Genomic DNA, 20,011 nt, shown 5'->3' on the forward strand with positions numbered 1-20,011 from the left:
CTAAATCAATGGTGCGATTGTTTTCACACCTGTCAGCATGAGCTTTCTTGGGAATAGGTATAACAACATTCTGCCGAAAATCGGGTGGGACTTCTCCTGTCTCATACATCTTACACACTAAATGGAATAGCCTTGCCATGCTGGTTTCTCCTAAGGCAGTCAGTAATTCATAGGGAATGTCATCAATTCCAGGTGCCTTGTTCCTATTTAGGTCGCTCACAGCTCTGTCAAACTCTGACCTCAAAATTGGGTCTCCCATTTTATCAGCATCAACAGCCTTTTCTTGTTCCAGAACCAAATTATCTATACCTTCACCTTGATACAACTGTAGGATATGTTACTGCCATCTTTCTGCTTTGTCTTCTTTCCCTAGAAGTGGCTTTCTGTCTGAGCTCTTAATATTCATACACCTAGATTTCCTTTCTCCAAAGGTTTCCTTGATTTTCCTGTATGCAGTATCTACTTTTCCTAGAACCATACAACCTTCGACATCCTTGCACTTCTCCTTCAGGCATTCTTCCTTAACTACCTTGCACTTTCTATCCACTTAATTCTTTATTCGCCTGTATTCTTTTCTGCCCTCTTCATTTCTAGCGTTCTTGTATTTCCGTCGTTCATCAATCAGGTCTAGTATCTCCTGAGTTATCCACTGATTCTTAGTTGAACTTTTCTTCCTTCCTAACATTTCTTCAGCAGCCCTGTTGACTTCATTTTTCATGACTATCCACTCTTCCTCTATAGTGTTTCCTTCAGCCTTTTCATTTAGTCTCTTTGCAACATGTTCCTTGAAACAATTCTTCACACTCTTTTCTTTTAACTTGTCTAGATCCCATCCTTTTGCATTCTTTCCTTTCTTCAATTTCTTCAGCTTCAGATGGCATGTCATGACCAAAAAGTCGTGGTCAGAGTCCACGTCTGCTCCTGGGAAAGTTTTGCAATCCAACACCTGGTTTCTGAATCTCTGCCTAATCATAATGAAGTCTATTAGATACCTTCCAGTGTCTCCAGGTCTCATCCACTTATAAAGCCGTCGTTTGTGGTGTTAGAACCAAGTATTGGCAAGGACTAAATTATGATCATTTCAGAATTCAACCAGCCGACTTCCTCTTTCGTTCCTTTATCCCAATCCGAATTCTCATACTGTATTACCTTCTCTTCCTTGGCCTACCACTGCATTCCAGTCTCCCATCACAATTAGATTCTTGTCGCCTTTTACATATTGTATTAAATCTTCTATCTCTTCATATGTTCTTTTGATTTCCTCATCATCCGCTGAGCTAGTAGGCTGCACTATTGTGGTGGGCATTGGTTTGGTGCCTATCTTGACGACAATAATTCTTTCACTATGCTGGTCGTAGTAGCTTACTCGCTGCTCTATTTTCTTATTCATTATTAAACCAACTCCTGCATTTCCTCTGTTTGATTTTGTGTTGATAATTCGGTAGTCGCCTGACCAAAAATCCTGTTCTTCCTGCCAACGTACTTCACTTATACCAACTACATCTAACTTTAGTCTATCCATCTCCCTTTTGAGATTCTCTAATCTACCACAACGATTCAAACTTCTAACATTCCACGCTTCGACTTGCAGAATGTCAGTATCCATCTTTCTGATGATCGCCCCCTCTCGTGTAGTCCCCATCCGAATGGGGGACTAGTTTACCTCTGGAATATTTTACCCGGGAGGAAACCATCATCAGTACATCATTCATACAGAGAGAGCTGCATGTCCTCGGGAGTTAGTTACGGCTGTAGTTTCCCGTTGCTTTCAGCCGTGTAGCAGTATCAACACAGCTAAGCCATGTTGAGTATTATTACAAGGCCATATCAGTCAATCATCCAGACTGCCGCCCTTGCAACTTCCGAAAGGCTGCTACCCCCCTTTCGATGAACCATTCCTTAGTCTGGTCTCTCAACAGATACCCATCCGATATGGTTGCACCTGCGGCTCGGCTATCTGCTTCATTGGGACACACAAGCCTCTCCACCGCGGCAAGGTTACATGGTTCGCAGGGTTCGAACCCCACTGTCGGCAGCCCTGAAGATTGTTTTCCGCGGTTTCCCATTTTCACACCAGGCAAATGCTGGTGCTGTACCTTAATTAAGGCCACGGCCGCTTCCTTTCCACTGCTAGCCCTTTCCTGTCCCATTGTCACCATAAGAGCTATCTGTGTCGGTGCGACGTAAAGCAACTTGTAAAAGAAAAAAAAAGGTGTCTTAGAGTTCTTAGTATAGATTTCCTGTGGTTGCAAATGCATGCTTTTTTTGTTTTGTTTAAGTCTATAAATGTTGTCGCTATATCTCTATTTCCTCTCCTGTTGTAATCCATTATTAGCTTGAGACTCATGATCTGGTCAGGATAGCTCCTCTGAAATCTCTCTGGTATTCTGCTAGTTCCTTCTCGAGTTGTGACCTGAATGATTCTTGAAAGGACTTCATGTTTAATGTCTAGAAGTGAGATTCCCGTATAGTTGTTAGGATCTGTTTTGTCAGCTTTTTTATGTAGTGGGTGGATGATTGCTGTTGTCCAGTGTTCTGGTAGTTTTTCTTTAATCCTTATGCTGACAAGCTGTTGATAAAAGGCACTTTATGCTGATCTTCCTGCATATTTTTAGATCTCTACAAAGGTCTGATCTTCTCCTGGTGCTTTGTAATTTTTCATCTCATCCAGTGCTTGGTAATCTTCTTTTATTGTGGGACGTTTGACGTTTTCTAGTGGCGTTGTTATTGGAGTGTTGGTGTCAAAGGTAATGAGTTCTGTTGGTTTCTCACAATTTAGGAGTTTAGTGAAATATTTAGTGAGGATTTACGTATTGTCTTTATTGTTATGGGCCAGTTTACCATTTTCATCCTTCATTAGTAGGGTTGGGGATTAATTTTTCTGGAGTTGACCTTAATTAATATTTTATTTTGTAACTGATTTGGGGAGTTTTGTAGTAATCTCTCAAGTGTGTTTTGTTGAATTCTTGAATTAATTTTAGTGCATCTTTTAATGCTTTAATATATGTAAATATAATTCTTTTTATAAAGCACTGTATCTTTATTTTAATTCTCTGAAACTAATTGAATGTTTTGCTATTCAAAATGGGAGAATAAAATGCACCTTTCTGAGTAATGTCTGCACATATGGCTTTTCTGAAAACCATAAAAATATAGTTAAAGGGATATAAAACCAGTAACAATTATTCTCTACATATATGATGGTACAATCTAATAATTGACAAAATATGTAGCTATAATCGTTGTAATGTATATATGATGCTACAGTGTAACAAGTGACAAAATATCTAGTTATTATTACCGGTATCAATGTATTTTTTCATATGTAATGCAAAAGCCACTTTATTTGATGTTTATTTTATTTAGTGTATTAGATTTGGACCTTGAGGAAGATACAGACTGCATACAGCAGCCATGTTGTAGTCATGCTTGGCTCTCCATACCACAGATTGGAGCCAAGGAACCTCTCAAGCTGTGTGGTCATAGTGTAAAGCCAAGGACCCTGACCTTGCCCCATAATAGGACCTATATCAAGTTTCATACCTCTAAAGTAGTCAAAGGAGGAAGAGGATTCAAACTTGTCTATATGATAGGTAAGGTGGTTCTACGGAAATTATTATGCACCTAGTTAAGTGTTTACTTGGTAAATATTCCGTTAAAGTACCGTTGTGTGAATGTAGTGGCGTATGTTATGTATATAATTCATTTCTAGAGGTCTTGTTACATACTATTCTTATGCTGTAATATTTAATTTGTCCAAAAGTGCATAAAGCTTTTTGTGAGTGTTAAAAATGAATAAAAGGTGAAGATGTGAATGGCTTCAGAAAGTTCAAGCTAGTGTACAGAAGAAGAGACTATAAATTAGATGTCATTTTAAAGGGTTAATATACTTTCTTACTGTTGAATGGTACAGGACGTACAGTATACCAGGAAAATTAGCATTGGTAAAAGCGTGATGTAAGTTTATTGTGTTAAACCCCAACTTCTGATTTTTTATCTGCTAGTCAGCAGGCTTGAATTGTAATATAATATTTGTCATTGGTTCCCATGTCCTCTTTTGTTTAACCATTTTATATTAACTGCAAAGTCATTTACGTGGTTGGAATTTGAGAGTTTGGCCCATATTTTACAGCCAGAAGTTGAAACAAATAAAAGCAAGGGGGTATTTATAAATATCATATCATGCATGTGACATTCTGAATCATTTTTCATTAACTGCAAGGTCATTTACCTGGTTGAAATTTGAGTGTTTTGTTCATCTGTTAGCACCTAAAATTAAAACATATAAAAGAAAGTAATATTTATGAATTACACATCATGCTAGTGACATTGTGAAAAATTTTACATTAACTTCACAGTCAGTTACGTCATTTACCTCACTAGTACTGCAGGGATTTGTCTCAGAGATAATTTTCGAAAAGTAAGGGGTTGCGATACTTTCCCGTTTTGAGAAGTACTGTACATACTGTTTTCTGGTTTATGATCTATCCCCTGCAGCATTAGAAGTCCAATTAGAGTTTTTATCTCAGTTGGATTTGTATCCACCCAATCTCTCGCTTGTGACTGTGGTTTCAAGTTGGATGGGCTTTTTAGTATACACATTGGTCTGTGTGGCAATAAGTTGAAAGATATCATCACCTATGAACTGTTCAAAATATTCCAACAGATTGGATTCATCGTCGAAGTCCACATTTACACCACTAGCACCAGAAAATACGAATTTCTGACGTGAAACACCACGCGGCACTTTGCCTTCATCCGTTTCATCATGTTGTTCACCTTGTTCTTCATTCTCATTCTCTGAACCACTTTCACTATCAGACTCACCTTCATCTGTATCAAACCACTCATGTTTGGATTTCTGAGAAGATAAATGGTCACAATCATTCTCTAAGTGTTGAATAATCTCGTTGTTCTTCAAGCGTTTCAAACTCTTTGAACTAGATGCTGTCATATTTAGCCTTCTGCGGGCAAGTAGCACTGCACAGCTGTAAAATAAAAAGAAATAAGCCTCAAGAAGCATGACGTGGTATTTACTGCCATCGTGTGGGAAAAACATCAATTAAGACGACAATACACGACGCGGCAAAGTAGCTCGTCATACCCAGGAGATATTTGCGGTAAAAGACGAGTACGTATATATTTGTCATGCCCATTACCCTGTAACATTCAGCGTACAAATATATACGTCATGCCCATTTAAGAGGTTAATATTAGTTGTATCATTTATTTTTACGAGGGGGGATCAAATATGAACAGGATTTTAATTTTTATTTAAATTCATTTTTTGAAAAACACAAAGCAATTACAATTTATTTTTTCACATAGTTTCCTGCTTTGGAAATGCATTTGTCCCAACATATGGGCAGCTTTTTGATGCCCTCATCGTAAAAAGAACTGGGTTGTGTCACCAGCCAGTTGCGCACGAAGTCTTCCACACTCTCGTCATCTTCAAATCATTGCCCTCCTAGAGCTTCTTTAAGCGATCCGAACAAATGGAAATTGAAGGGCGATAAGTCCGGGCTGTAAGGGTGATGATCAAGTGTAGTCCAGTGCATTTCCTGTAGCTTGGAGACAGTTAGAGCTGCATTATGGGGCCACGCATTGCTGTGGAGGAGGATGACTTGTCGAATCGGTTGGCTTGTCTTTTGCGGCGATATGCAACCCTTGCCTTGTTCAACAGCTCGCCGTAGTAAGCAGCATTGATTGTGCGTCGCTCATTCAAAAAATCAATCAGCAAAATGCCTCGTCAATCGAAAAAACGGTTGCAAGAACCTTTCCAGCTGACAGTCGAGTCTTGGCTTTCACTGGTGTTGCCTTCCCTTTCCTCCGCTACTCCTTAGTTGGCTTGTTTGGTGACGATCCAACGCAAAAATGCATCACCTTCTTCTGCAAACCTTGCTGTAAGCCTCTGACAGACCTCCACAACTTCAGATTTTCGGTTAAAAGGTGAGGGACCCATCTGGAACACACTTTACGGGACTGTAGGTCGTTTTTGATGATTGCTTGACAGCTCCCATAACTGATTCCGACTTGTTCTGCAATTTCTGATACTGTCCATCGTCGTCAATAATGTCTTTTAACCGCACAAATATTTTTGTCTGTAATGCTGGTCCAAGGACGGCGATCGTGTTGCTGATTTTCTACATGTTCTCGTCCTTCCTTGAACTTTTTATGCCAGGCAAACACCCGCATCCTTGACAATGTTTGATCACCGCTGTGCAGTCAATCTCCGGAAAATTTCTGCAGCTGTAACTCCTTGACGAGCAAGAAATTTTATAAATATGCATTGCACAGTGGAGGGGTGCACCTGTTGCTCCGACATCGTGAGCGTTACTGACAAAACTACGGGAAATATCATACAGTACGCTCACCCCACTCCTAACGGTCCTGCCTAAGCATACCAGAAGAGCAGGGCTAGTCCTACCAACTGTTCATGTTCAGGAACAAAAATGCTGTTTGTATTTGATCAAACTTCATAATATGAAAGTTATTTCTCACCCATATTAATAAGTCAACTGGGACTGAGTATTATATCCCCATAGCTCAATTTTTTTTTACAATACATTTTATTTAAAGTTAAAAACTTCATGATCGTTCCGTATTGAATAGAGAAATAAGAAGATGTACAATATTAGAAGGATCCACCTTTCAATACTTTGTTGTAAGGTGAACTAAAAAAAAGTCACAACTTGTTTGTGTTCAATGTATTAGTTGTTTTAAGATCTTTATATCTTGCCCTACTTTACTATTTGGCTGATGATGACACTTGTAATGTGTCGAAACCGGTCCCAATAAACAAGTTGTGACTTCTTTTTAGTTCAACTTACAACGAAGTATTGAAAGGTGGATCCTTCTAACATTGTACATCTTCTTATACATTTTATCTCTTTATTCTCTGTCACATTTTTTAGTTATTCAACCCTTTCTCTATTATTCACTAACTTTCATTCTTATCAAATTATATTTTTATCAGATTCTTCGGTTTATTCCCTCTGCGTGATTTATGAGTTTCATGTCCGTAATGACAGATTACACATATACAGATAAGGAAGGATTTCCACCTTATCAATACTGTTTATGTCTGGCTCCATGGCTAAATAGTTAGCGTGCTGGCCTGTGGTCACTGGGATCCCGGGTTTGATTCCCGGCAGGATCGGGAATTTTAACCATCATTGGTTAATTTCCTTGGCATGGGGGCTGGGTGTATGTGTTGTCTTCATCATCATTTCATCCTCATCACGATGCGCAGGTTGCCTGCGGGAGTCAAATCAAAAGACCTGCACCTGGCGAGCCGAGCCCGTCCTGGGATCTTCCGGCACTAAAAGCCATCCGCCATTTCAATACGGTTTATTGTTCAGCTAATAAGGTCGAAACCGGTACTGTAAGATAATTGTTTTACAAGAAACAGTATTGATAAGGTGGAAATCCTTTCTTATCTGTATATTTATTCCCTCCTTTCCGAGACCTCGCTCAGTTGTATTCAATCTAGTTCATTATCAAGCAAAACTGCATTTACTGTATTAAACCATTTGTTGGAAATATTAGAGCATAATCCATTACATATCATAGTCTTGGGTTCACTGTGATCAGAATCTCTCACTACATGAATACGTACAGAGTTCCGAAAATCCAAATGTGAATAAACACAAAATTATGTTCACATGATTTCAAATCACATCACAACCACACCATCATATCAAATAAGGGTTTCATTACGGAATTAATTTATTGTTATCTAGGTTTTTTACTATTATTGAAATCATCAAATCGCATATGGCTTCTAGTGCCGGAAGTGTCCAAGGACATGTTCGGCTCACCAGGTGCAGGTCTTGATTTGATGCCCGTAGACGACCTGTAATGAGGATGAAATGATGATGAAGACGACACATACACCCAGTCCCCACGCCAGCAAAATTAACCATTGATGGTTAAAATTCTCAACCCTGCCAGGAATTGAACCCGGGACCCCTGTGATCAAAGGTCAGCACGCTAACTATTTAGCCATGGAGCTATTATTATCGATTCCTTATTTTTAGATTATGAGTTGTCAAATTATGTAGACGACCCTACAATGACGACACACGCAACTCCTAGTAAGGGATGAAAACAAAGAATGAGACGAAAAATCACCTATTAGACATTAATTACTCCGTCATCATCCCGTACAATTAAGGATAAATTCAGATACATACACTCAATTGTGCAAAATCAATACTTAATCACAGCATACAAATCTTCTTTAATTGTTGTTGAGTTCATTTAAAGTAATTTATTATCATCATACATGACCAATGTGTACCCTAGTGGTCACCATGTGGTTATAATTCAATCCACCATTGCAATTACCCCACTCATTCGCTGCATGGATTCCATTCCATATCATTTCAGTCGAATCGGGCATTCTCGGCATTTCAACAATCACCTTGCAATCTAATTTAACTCTCAACAACTTGTGTTATTTATCCCATTCTACTTTACTTGACCTTTATTTTCTGATTATTATTTCCTATCTCATGAGAAAGTATTCTGAAGAATAAATATCACGTGGCTGCCAAGGAATGAAATTAGTGTTACGATCTGATTCAGATTGTCAGGGTACGTTTCAGCTTCAGTTTCCAAAAAATATTGTTATTATTATCATCATCATCATCATCATCATCATCATCATCATCATCATCATCATCAGGGCCTCACTATTCCAGTGATAATCTTTGAAGATTGTATCTCTCTCTCTCTCTCTCTCTCTCTCTCTCTCTCTCTCTCTCTCTCTCTCTCTCTCTCTAAAATAATGATGAACTATTAATATTCATGCTCTAATTAACCAACACCAAGATGAAAGAAAAATCAAATTTATCTAATAGTAAACAAATTCCTTAATCTAGAATACAATTTGATGAAAATCTACAGAAAAGAAAAATAGTATTTAATTGATACTCATGTTCCTCGATGCAGACAGATTCAGCTGGGATGTGTAGACATGAAGACAGGTGGTCTCATCTCTCGATTAAGTGGGATAGTACAAGTTCATTGTGCTGACTCACACAATTACAGCTTAGACGTACATGATGTCCACGAAGTCAGGAGATCCTCCCTCGCGGGTCCATGACTGATGATCTTGTTCTCGTAGTTAGGCTGAAACTAAGACTCAAATTAGAAATTTGATCCACTTGCATTTACACCACTAAGTTGTGTACTATTATACTTGTCTATTTCTTGATGCAAAGATGTACAACATTTAACGCTCCATTCATTCTCTGCCTCCTTAGCTAATATCAGTTGAATTTAATATCTTGATTCAGGTCTTACAGTTGCATAACTCTCGCCATAAGCTGCTTGAAGTTGTCTCTAGCTAACTTATTCACTGTGGTAATCTTCTATGTTGATCCACTTCGTATTCGACAGGTTCACGAGTTCTCTCGTGAAATAATAATTTCTTCTCAGCGACACGAAATGTTCCCAAGTTTGCTTCAGAATGTAATCCACACGAAATCGTAGAATGAAATTCTAAGTTGGAATACAAACTCATAAGACATTTAAAGACAAAGTCCATAAAATTATGTAGAAGTATTCAAAGTTTCCAGATGTAGTAGAAAAGACAAAGTTATACCATCAAAAAATGTTTCAGAGAATGTTCTTTCCTTCTCATCTTCTTAACATTACACCTTTCGTTATGTCTGGTTAAGTGATGTAATCTCCCGATTAGAGTTACTATTGTTTGAGATTGCAGCTTAACTGTGATTTATTCCCTTTTACGAGAACATGGATCTTTCTAGAATTCTGACGCCCCCTTTCCCAGTCTTCTCGCATGACATTAGCATTAAATGACACTAGTATGTTTTTATTGTTCACCGACCTATTCAATACAATACAATCTTAAAAATTAGGACTTTGTCCTTATCAAAATTAACATAAAATTAATACATTGGATGGTACATGTTTCGCCTATCAATAGTAGGCATCATCAGCCATATTTTTTTTACCTTAGGAATAGATCAGGTACCTGATTGGAAATGACTTATCAATACTGTTAAAAACTGTCTTGTAAAATGGATTGGAGATCATTAAACAACTATTACAGTATAAAATGTAGTAAACTATTACTTAAACCAGGCGAGTTGGCTGTGCGGTTAGGGTTGTGCAGCTGTGAGCTTGCATCCGGGAGATAGTGGGTTCGAACCCCACTGTCGGCAGCCCTGAAGATGGTTTTCTGTGGTTTCCCATTTTCACACCAGGCAAATGTCTGGCTCCATGGCTAAATGGTTAGCATGCTGGCCTTTGGTCACAGGGGTCCCGGGTTCGATTCTCGGCAGGGTCGGGAAATTTAACCATCATTGGTTAATTTCGCTGGCTCGGGGGCTGGGTGTAGGTGTTGTCTTCATCATAATTTCATCCTCATCATGACGCGCAGGTTGCCTGCGGGTGTCAAATCAAAAGACCTGCACCTGGCAAGCCGAACATGTCCTCAGACATTCCCGGCACTAAAAGCCATACGCCATTTCATTTTTTACCAGGCAAATGCTGGGGCTGTACCTTAATTAAGGCCATGGCCGCTTCCTTCCCACTCCTAAGCTTTTCCTGTCCCATTGTCGCCATAAGACCTATCTGTGTCGGTGCGACGTAAAGCAAATAGCAAAAAAAATAATTAATATTTGAGTCTATAAACATGACAATTATTTGATGTTTATGACATAGGTGGCTGGTTCTTGATATTAAAAGATATTACATTAAAGATAAAAATCAGAAAGCACATTCCATTTAATTATCAATTGGCATGTTGTTAAAAACTTGAGGAAAGTTGAGCATTGGTAATGGTCGTTGGTTCTTGAAGTCAATATGTATTGATTTTCATTTATATGCTTATAAATTTTGAAGAATTTTCATATGGCCTGCTTCTTTTTGAGATAATGTTAGTTGGAATGCTGGTGCCGTAGGCTATATTGAAGTTTGTGTCGACATCCTTAGGCCATTTTCATTGAGGTAGTATTTGTGGGAAGATCTTGTGATAGGTGTGGCTCTTTGTTGTTGGACGTGTTGAGGTGAGCGTACTAGTCGAAAGGGAACATTGTTGTCACTCGGTGGGTAGGCAAGTGTGTGATGAAATTCTGTAATTAAAGAGTTATTTTGAAAATTTAATGAAGGACTATAATTGGAATTAAGGAGCTGAATAGTGGAAGTTAAATGAAAAGTGTTGACACTTACCCCTTCAACCGCTGAGATGTTAACATACGTTGAGTGCTTTAGAGCAACTGGCAGCCGCCGAGCTCTACTTTGCGTGTTGTATTTGTGAAGTCTTGGTGGAGGGGGTTAGGCTTGGGAAGGCATGGCTAAGGGCCTATTCGCTGCACGTGAGGAGGAGTTGCCGGCAGCGGGAGAAGGGGAGGGGGGTGGTGTGTGTGTGTTAGATTGGTGGGAGTGTTTACTGATTTGGTACTAAACATCTTATAAAAATTACTATTCAGAAGGAGTGGTTTTTGTAATATAATTGGAATCTGTTCATAAAGAGGGCTTTTGTTCTCTGTTACATCATTTAAGTTTTTGTCTTTCTTAAATTATTGATCTAGGAAAATGTATAAGTTTTCATATTCCATCATGAGCTTACCTTTTTAAGTTCTTTTTAAGATTTGTAAATCCTGATCTATTGTAGTAGATTTTTGACCTGTTTCCTTCATGTGGTTACTCATCGCAGAGACCTTATTATGTTTTTGGGCGTTACAATGTTCTGCATTATCTAGTTGAGAAACAGCGGCCAGTTTGGCCAACATAAGAAAAATTACATACTGAGCATCTGAGCTTGAATATTTATTATTAGTTGAATTGACTGAGTTATGATTAAAAAATAAATTTTAATTTGTATTCCACGTTGTGTAAGCGATTTTTATCTCGGTTTTGTTTTTTTAAAGGACGGTTATTTGATGGATTTTTGGGTAGGTAAATGTGAACGTCGCAAATTTTGGTTTGTAGGGTTTTATTGGAGAAAAAAGGTTTGTGGTTAATTTTAGTCTAACTTTAATAATGATTTTGTTGATCATATCTGGATTGAACCCATTGAATCTGGCTATTTCTTTTATGAAATCTAATTCATTTTTTAGATTATTTGGTGAAAGAGGGATCTTTAATGCCCTGTATACTAAACTGTAATAAGTGCCTTGTTTATGGGAATTCGGGTGCAAAGATTAGTTTTTTATAGTTATTGGAGTAAATGAAGGCTTGCGGTAAATTTGGAAATCAAATTTGTCTACAATTTGCGTGATTTTGATGTCTAGAAAATTGATTGAATTGTTGTTTTTGTTTTCCTTTTCGTCTAAATTATTTAGAAACGTTAGGATGTTGTTGTTATTATTATTATTATTATTATTATTATTATTATTATTATGTTGTTTATCAATAATTGCTAATGTGTCGTCGACGTGATGGAGCAATAAACTGAGTCCGTTAATGTTTTTTACTCTTTTGTTGTATTCTAGATTGTCCATGTAGATGTCCACTAAAATGCCGGAGATCAGGTCTCACAAAGCTAAGCCTTCTTGTTTATATATTTTGTTGTTGAAAGTAAAGTGATTATTGTGTAAAACAAAACTTAGTAACTTTTACTTGACGTTGTACCGTTTTCATCGTCCTAATGTCGGAATGAAGGTCGTCATACGAAGTTATAAATTTGCCATGCACGGTAATGATCGCGAATATTACGTAATTGGGCCATACGTCACAAAGGAATGCATATATTAAGTAAATTAGGCCGTGATTTCGAAGTGTATACATTTTACGAGCGTGTATATATTCAAGAAGGCCGTGCACGTGACGGCAAAGGTATTTATTTGATGAATTAAAGATGCCTAGATCACGGACCGAGACGGAAAATTGTCAAGGATCCATGCGGCCGTGATAAAATAATAGAAGGTTTTTCAATATTGTTAAAACAAGATCAAGAAGCTGAACAATAAAAAAATCCGCAACGTAAAATCGAAATAAAGTTATCCTCAAGAAATATAGCCAGTCTTCGTGTGAATAGAAAGGAGATATTATACAAGTTACCGAGTGGAGAACTCGCGAAGTGAGAGAATAAATTGGAAAACAGACATTCACAAAGGAATATCGTGAAGAGAGTTAGGAAATACCCTAACAGTAGTCGAAGTGGATATTCAAGTCCGTACAAGCAACCAAGTTAAATATTACGAAGTATAAATTGATGAGCCGAACAGAAAAGAGAATATTTACAGAAATAATTTGCAATAATTTAACTGTCAAATAGCTACTAAAGATTAATATTGAAGTATTGTTTTAAAAACCTGACATTAATTACAAGCCTGATATTTATTCCTGAGAGCATGGATATGAAACTAATTCATGGTTTGGAAATGTTTCTTTCTGTTATGATTGACTGCAACATCATGATGCAAGGCTAAACTGGATATGGAGCCGGCTGTCTGACGGATACCGCCCGGCTGTCACTACTATTCCGAGTCCCGAGTCACAACCTGACGGTGACGTAGCAGAGGATGGAGCTGTACGACGCAATCCCTAGATGACAACATCCAGTCCGAAGCCGACCATCTAACGTCAGTGATCACAAGATAAGTTCCAAAGAGATATTTTATTTTCTTGAAATTGATATGTAGTAAATTTGTAATGATATTATAGTGTATATTTGGTACGTTGTTTAACCTAGTTCTTCGTGATAAAATCACAGACGTTGTTATCTTCGAAATGAAATTGTCCATGTTGAGCTATTATTACTAACAGGGGAATAGGTACTTCTTCCAGATTCTACAATCTATGCCATAAGATAGGAATGCGTAAAACTAAACCAGGAGAGTTTTGGAATGTAATTTCTAACCAGTATGGGATAAAAACTTCGTATTTAAAGTGACGTAACCTTAAATATATTCTTGAAGAAGATAGTTGGTTTACGAATAACCTGAATATGTTTACCGATACGACGCAATGAAATGTGAGTAGATATTAACTTATTTGATTTATATATGCATTTCATTTTTAAGCTAGCGTGTTTACGCGTATGATATATGAATTTTAACCCAAAAGAGTACCATTGTAGTAAAGTAATGTGATGTTGGAATGATTTGCCGTCATGTTGGTGATGATATATGTTTACAGAGAGAATTTATGATTTGAATGGCATGTTTATGTGCTAATGTGAATAATTATTCGTCGTGATATGTTTATGAGATTGAATTATATGATATGATGGTAATTAATCGTAGTAGACGGAGAGATAGATATATTTATGAGTAATTTTGGCGGTAAATACGACGTAATATGGGCCGATGGTGATGATTACCATTTGCGGCAGAATAATAAAATGGTTATGAGTGGTATATAGGGTTAATGGTACACGCGTACGATGTAATACACCGCATATTTCGTATATTTAGGTTACCATACACTGTCTTCGGAAGGAATATCCAAATAGGAAATAAATGAAGGGAAACTTGTCGTCTTCATAGTTAATTTATACCAACGTTGTACTAAATATTACTGGAAGTTTGTTGGCAAGAATGAATTTGATTCAAATAATAATCCCATAATTTAAAATCTTTACCGCAATTACATATAAGAGTTAACCAAATGCATTCCTACGGAATCAGTGATACCTGATTAATTAATGCTAAACCCTAAAACATGTTTGGTACAATTTCTATTAGAAATACAATGATAATTAAACTTTGAACGATACCTACATTTATTTAAGATGTTATTTGAATATTTTAATCTAATGATACTTTCGAGGAGACCAATATTTTCAATTTAAGAACAAAATATATTTGAAATAGCCATTTTTGGGCCAAAATAATTTGGAACTTACTTGTGATTACTAACGTTGAGACGCCGAAAAGAGTGAATAATGAAATAATGTTGAAATGAAAATGACGAAAATAAGCATTTTTTTTTCAAATCATTTTTCTTTATTATTTTTTTAATTACCAGTTGATTATGTATAAAAGTAACAAGGAATGTTGGACTTAGACTAAATAATCTTATTAAGAAATTTAATTAGGATTAGGGACTCAGACTTATTTTTCAACCAAAAGATTTCTTTATTATAGAAGAAGAAGAAGATAATTGATAATGATAAATATTATTTTCTTTTGTGATTCCGGAATCAAGAAATAAAATATAGATTTTCTAATTTAGAGGTTATTATTTTAGGAGATAGGCTGATATTATTAAGATTTAGGTAATTTTTGAATTAATCCATTAAAAATATTTTATTTATTTTTTTTTTCACTTATATTCGGATGACTGGACTTGGAAAACATAATAATGATTTTGGATGATGAATGGTACCGAGAATAATTTGTTGATATGGAAATGTGGTGCTTCAGTTGACCTCACGTTAATATAGTATTTTTCGAAAAAGTAATTTAATTATCCCTGAGAGGTGTCACGAGGCAAAGTAAGGATTACCACATCATATATTCTGATGGGAGAATTCTAAGTTACGATCTCGCTAGAATTTTATGAGGCGATAACTGCGTATTTGATGAACATTTAAAGCGAACTTAGCCAACGACACTTTGCATCAAATTTATTATGCATTCATCCATTAAATGAACTATTAGAGTGATGGGAGATTGAGGGGAAAATAGCCGGAGCAATCGTTACCCAAGTTAATCTTCATATTAAAAATGATCGTCCAATATGGTGCAAGGATGAAACTACCCCTCAGGATGGTGCATATTAAAAATGGCGCCCAACTTCGGAGCAAAACTGAGGACACCCAGGCCATATTAAAAATGACGTGTAATTTCGTAGCAGAACTGAGGATACCATTTATGGCGCATATTAAAAATAAAATAACGCCAAACGTTGGAACAAAAAAATTGAGGATACTCAGAGGTAGTGACAAGGTAATTGCAGGATACAGTAAATTGATGCCCAGTAATAAAGTAAGATTGAAGATACCTTAGCCCAAATGTTGAGTTGGCAATTCGCCGTTGAAACATGATTGAGGATACTCGATATGGGAGTATGGGAGAAAATAATGAAGGAGGATGGTTGAGAAAGATAATAAACGGCAGTGAAGTGAAAAATAGATGATTATCTGAGACCGGATATTTTCAGAGGATACCAAGAAGGAAAGAAGGAGTTGAGAGAAAGATAAACAATCCAAGGATATGGAAGAAAGGCGGAAGAGGAGATGGATAAAAATTATTAAAATAGATTGCATTAATAATTTAAATAATTAATTGGTTAAGATAATTTATAATATTGTTTTCAATCATTATATTGTATTATGTTTAGATAGCAATAGATAATAGGGTAGTAATGTGAAAAAAAAAAATGCTTATTTTCAATATTTTGGATGACTGGGATGGTAGGACGGCTGATTAGCGGGGGAAGTCAGATAGTCGGTTTTCCATATTGATTGAGCAATTGAGATAATCTTTAGTGAATTTAAGTCATAATTTAGAGAATTTGGAATTTTAAGAAGGTTGGATAATAGTAAATGCAAATATGACGAGTTTGAACCAACTTCGTTTACAATTAGAGGAATATCAGAAGGAGCAGGGAGAGAAACTGCAAGGACAGGATGAGGAGATAAATAGAATGATAGAGGATGCAGAAAAGGCAAAAAGAGAACAGGAACAGAAATTTAAGGAGAAGGATGAACAGATAAACCAGATAACCGAAAAGTTAGACAAGACAAAAGACGAACAGAAGGGAATAATGGAAATGTTAAAAGAAATGATGGTGGAGATGAGAAATATGAAAGAAGAGCAAAAAGAACATAATCATAAACAAGAAGAGAAACAGCAAGAAATGATGAGGAAACAAGAAGAAAAACAGCAAGAAATGATGAGGAAGCAAGAAATGAGACAGAAAGAGCAATTGGAAGAAATATTTGGAAGATTTCGAGAAGAATACCGACAGAAACAAGAAGAGTGTAATCAGAAACAAGAGGAATACCAAATAAAACAAGAAGAAAGGCATCGAAGCCAGATTGAGGAGATGAGAAGGATGGAGAAGAGGCAAGAGGAGATGATTAGAACAGGAATTGGCAAGATTGAAGAAGAAGTTTCCCAGATGAAAAACGGGATAAGCGAACTTCGAACTGAAATGATGGAAAAGATGGAGGATAAGAACAAAGAGATCCATAATGAAATGGATAAAATTAGAGGAGAATTAGCCGAAAATAGAAATTATATCCAGGAATTGAAAGAGGATGAAATTAAGAAGCTAACGGAAAACATGGAGTCGATGAGGGTAGATTCCCAAGCAAAATGGAATCAATATGAAGAGAAGTTAAAAGACATAAATGAGAACGTAATAACAGCAAATAAAACGCTGGGAGATAATTTTATATTAGCACGTGACCATATTGGAGATGAGATGAAAATTTTAAATGAAGAAATGAAGAAGAACAAAAATGAAACGGAGAAGAGAATGATTAGAACGGAGCAGGGAATTGACGAGATGAAGAAAGAAATTCAGAATATAAGGGGTGAAATTCAAACTACAAAATTAGAGATGTCAAAACAATTGAATGAACAGAGAATCGTAGATATAAATATAAATGACAGGGAAGGAACACCGACAATTTCGGGCGAAACTGATCAGAGCAGTAAGGACGTTATAGTTGGAAATATTGGAAATGGAAGCCCAGCCATTATAAATATTGTAAAAACGTACGATGACAGGCCCAAAAATTTTAGTAATACTGCGGCAATGTCACCAAAGAGGTTCTTGCGAGAAATGGAGGAATATTTTAAAGAAAATAGAATACCTGACGAAAAGAAACTTAGGATAGTAGAAAAACACTTAGATGCAAATCCGAATTTGTGGTATCAGGCATTTAAGTACACTTTCCACGATTACGATGAGTTCAAGGTCGCATTTCTCAAACGATTTTGGAATCCGGAGATTCAACAAAACCTTAGATTGGAGTTGTATTCAAAAAGATATTCGTCGGTAGGACCAACGAGATTTAGTGACTACTTCTCATACCAGTTTCATAGGTTCCAGGACCTAGATTCTGCACCCAGCGAATTAGAGGCGATAAAGACAATTCAAAAGCAGTTTCCTCCAGAAACTCAAAGATTATTAGCTGCTGCAAATGTGACTTCCGCAATCGAAATGGAAAGCATTTTAAGGCAGCTGGATATGACGTCGAGTCATCCGACAGCAAGAATCCATAGGAATACAAACAATCAAGAAGAAGTGAACGTAATAAATTGGGAAAATACTCAGAAGAAATCGGTATCCGAGAAAAGAGAAAACGATAGAAGCTCAAGGAAGAGAGAACTTAGTGATGATGATGATGAGAGGACAGGTGATCGGAACCGATGCAGATGCAGGCAGAATGGGCATGATAGTGGAAGGCAGAATGAAGAGAGACGATTTTTGCCATATCATCGACAGCCTAGCCGATTTAGAAATGAAAGAGAAAGAGGAAGTTACAGACAGAAGCCAATGTATCATGGAGCACCGATGAACAGGTACAATAATAGGGAGAATAGGAACGGACAGTATATACAGGAATTGAGAAAAGAAACTAGAGAAAAGAAAAGATGGGAAGAAGCGATCAGGGATCGAGATATCAACGGAGACATAGAGGGAGCCAAGAGTCTAGAGCTTCAGGAATACAAAAGAAAAGATAGAGAAGGGCAAAAACTGAATCCGGAAGCTCAATCGTATCAGACAGACTCTCAGAGTAAAAAAAAAAACGCCAATTTCGATGTAGAGAGTAAGGAAGATGATATTTTGGAAAAATTGGGCAACAAAATTAAGAGTTGGTATGTACTACAAATTGAGGCTTGGGATATCGATCCGGATGAATTACTAGATGAGATACAAGAAATTCACAAAGAAAATAAATCGTACTTACCCATCATTACTGCACGAATAAATGGCCTGAAAACACATTGTTTGGTTGATTCAGGAGCAAGTATAAGTGTTATATCGAAGGCGTTATTTGTTGAGGTAAATCAAGAAGGAAAGTTGCCAATTATACCAGTTGCACAAATGAAAATAAGAGGAATTATACCAGATAAATCTGTTGAATGTAAAATACAAACTTATTTAAATATCAGGATTGGTAGATTTATATTTGAACACCCATTCATAATTATGAACAAAATTAAGTACAATGTGATTCTTGGGGTGGATTTTATAGTAACAACGGAGATGATAATAGACTTGAAAAATCAGGAAATAAGATTCCCAATCGTTAAGGAAAGTGGAAAAATAGTCAAGGAAAGGATAGAGTTAGAGGGAAAGGCAGAAAACACGGAGCATATGAAATTTGAAGCTATTGAAACTGAAAAGTTAATGGAAGAGGAAATACCGTTAAACGAGACTGAGGAAATGGAAGAAATTATACATAGCTTGGAGAAGATATTGATAAAAGATGAAGAAAAAGAAGAGTCAGACATTTGGAGAAAGATCGCAGAAACGAAATTGAGTCCTAAAGAGAAACAGAAATTATATTCGATAATAGGAAAGTATTCAGGAATATTTAAGGATAAACCGGGAAAGATTCCGAATTTTAAATATAAAATCATCGTAAATGACTGGACACCATATAAAGGAAGGTTATATGACGTACCTGAAAAATATCTCCAGGAAGTAAGAAAGATCATCCAAGAGATGGTAGCTGATGGTATAATCATAAAGACTATTACACCTTATTTGAATCCATTAGTAATTGTAAAGAAAAGTAACGGAAAACTAAGAATTTGCCTTGATTGTAGAAAGTTAAATGAGAAATTAATACCAGAATATAATCAGGTTCCAAAAATTAAGGAGATAATAAAGAAATTTAAGGGCAAGAAGTATTTTTCGAGTTTAGACTTTACATCTTCGTTTCATCATATAGTTTTAGAAGAAAAATCTAGACTTCTAACCGGATTCATGTTTGACAGTCAAACATATGCTTATTGTAGGTTGCCTTTCGGATTAAAGAACAGTTGTGCCGTATTAATAAGAGCATTAGATAGGAACCTGTTACCTGACGTGAAAGAATATGTGACATGCTATGTGGATGACATGG

At 36.6% G+C, this 20,011-nt stretch overlaps 1 protein-coding gene across 3 annotated transcripts in view; it reads left to right on the forward strand.

Moving 5' to 3' along the window:
• The window catches only part of LOC136871713 (low-density lipoprotein receptor-related protein 12), a 101,723-nt gene that overhangs the window by 20,519 nt on the left and 61,193 nt on the right, over positions 1 to 20,011 (forward strand). For all 3 annotated transcript variants that reach the window (XM_067145236.2, XM_067145235.2, XM_067145237.2), the window contains exon 4: positions 3,367 to 3,593. In XM_067145236.2, coding sequence (XP_067001337.2) covers positions 3,367 to 3,593 — 227 coding nt within the window. The remainder of the gene's footprint in view (positions 1 to 3,366; positions 3,594 to 20,011) is intronic.

This window comes from Anabrus simplex, chromosome 4 (assembly GCF_040414725.1).
Source record: "Anabrus simplex isolate iqAnaSimp1 chromosome 4, ASM4041472v1, whole genome shotgun sequence".
Taxonomy (NCBI): Eukaryota; Metazoa; Arthropoda; class Insecta; order Orthoptera; family Tettigoniidae; genus Anabrus; species Anabrus simplex.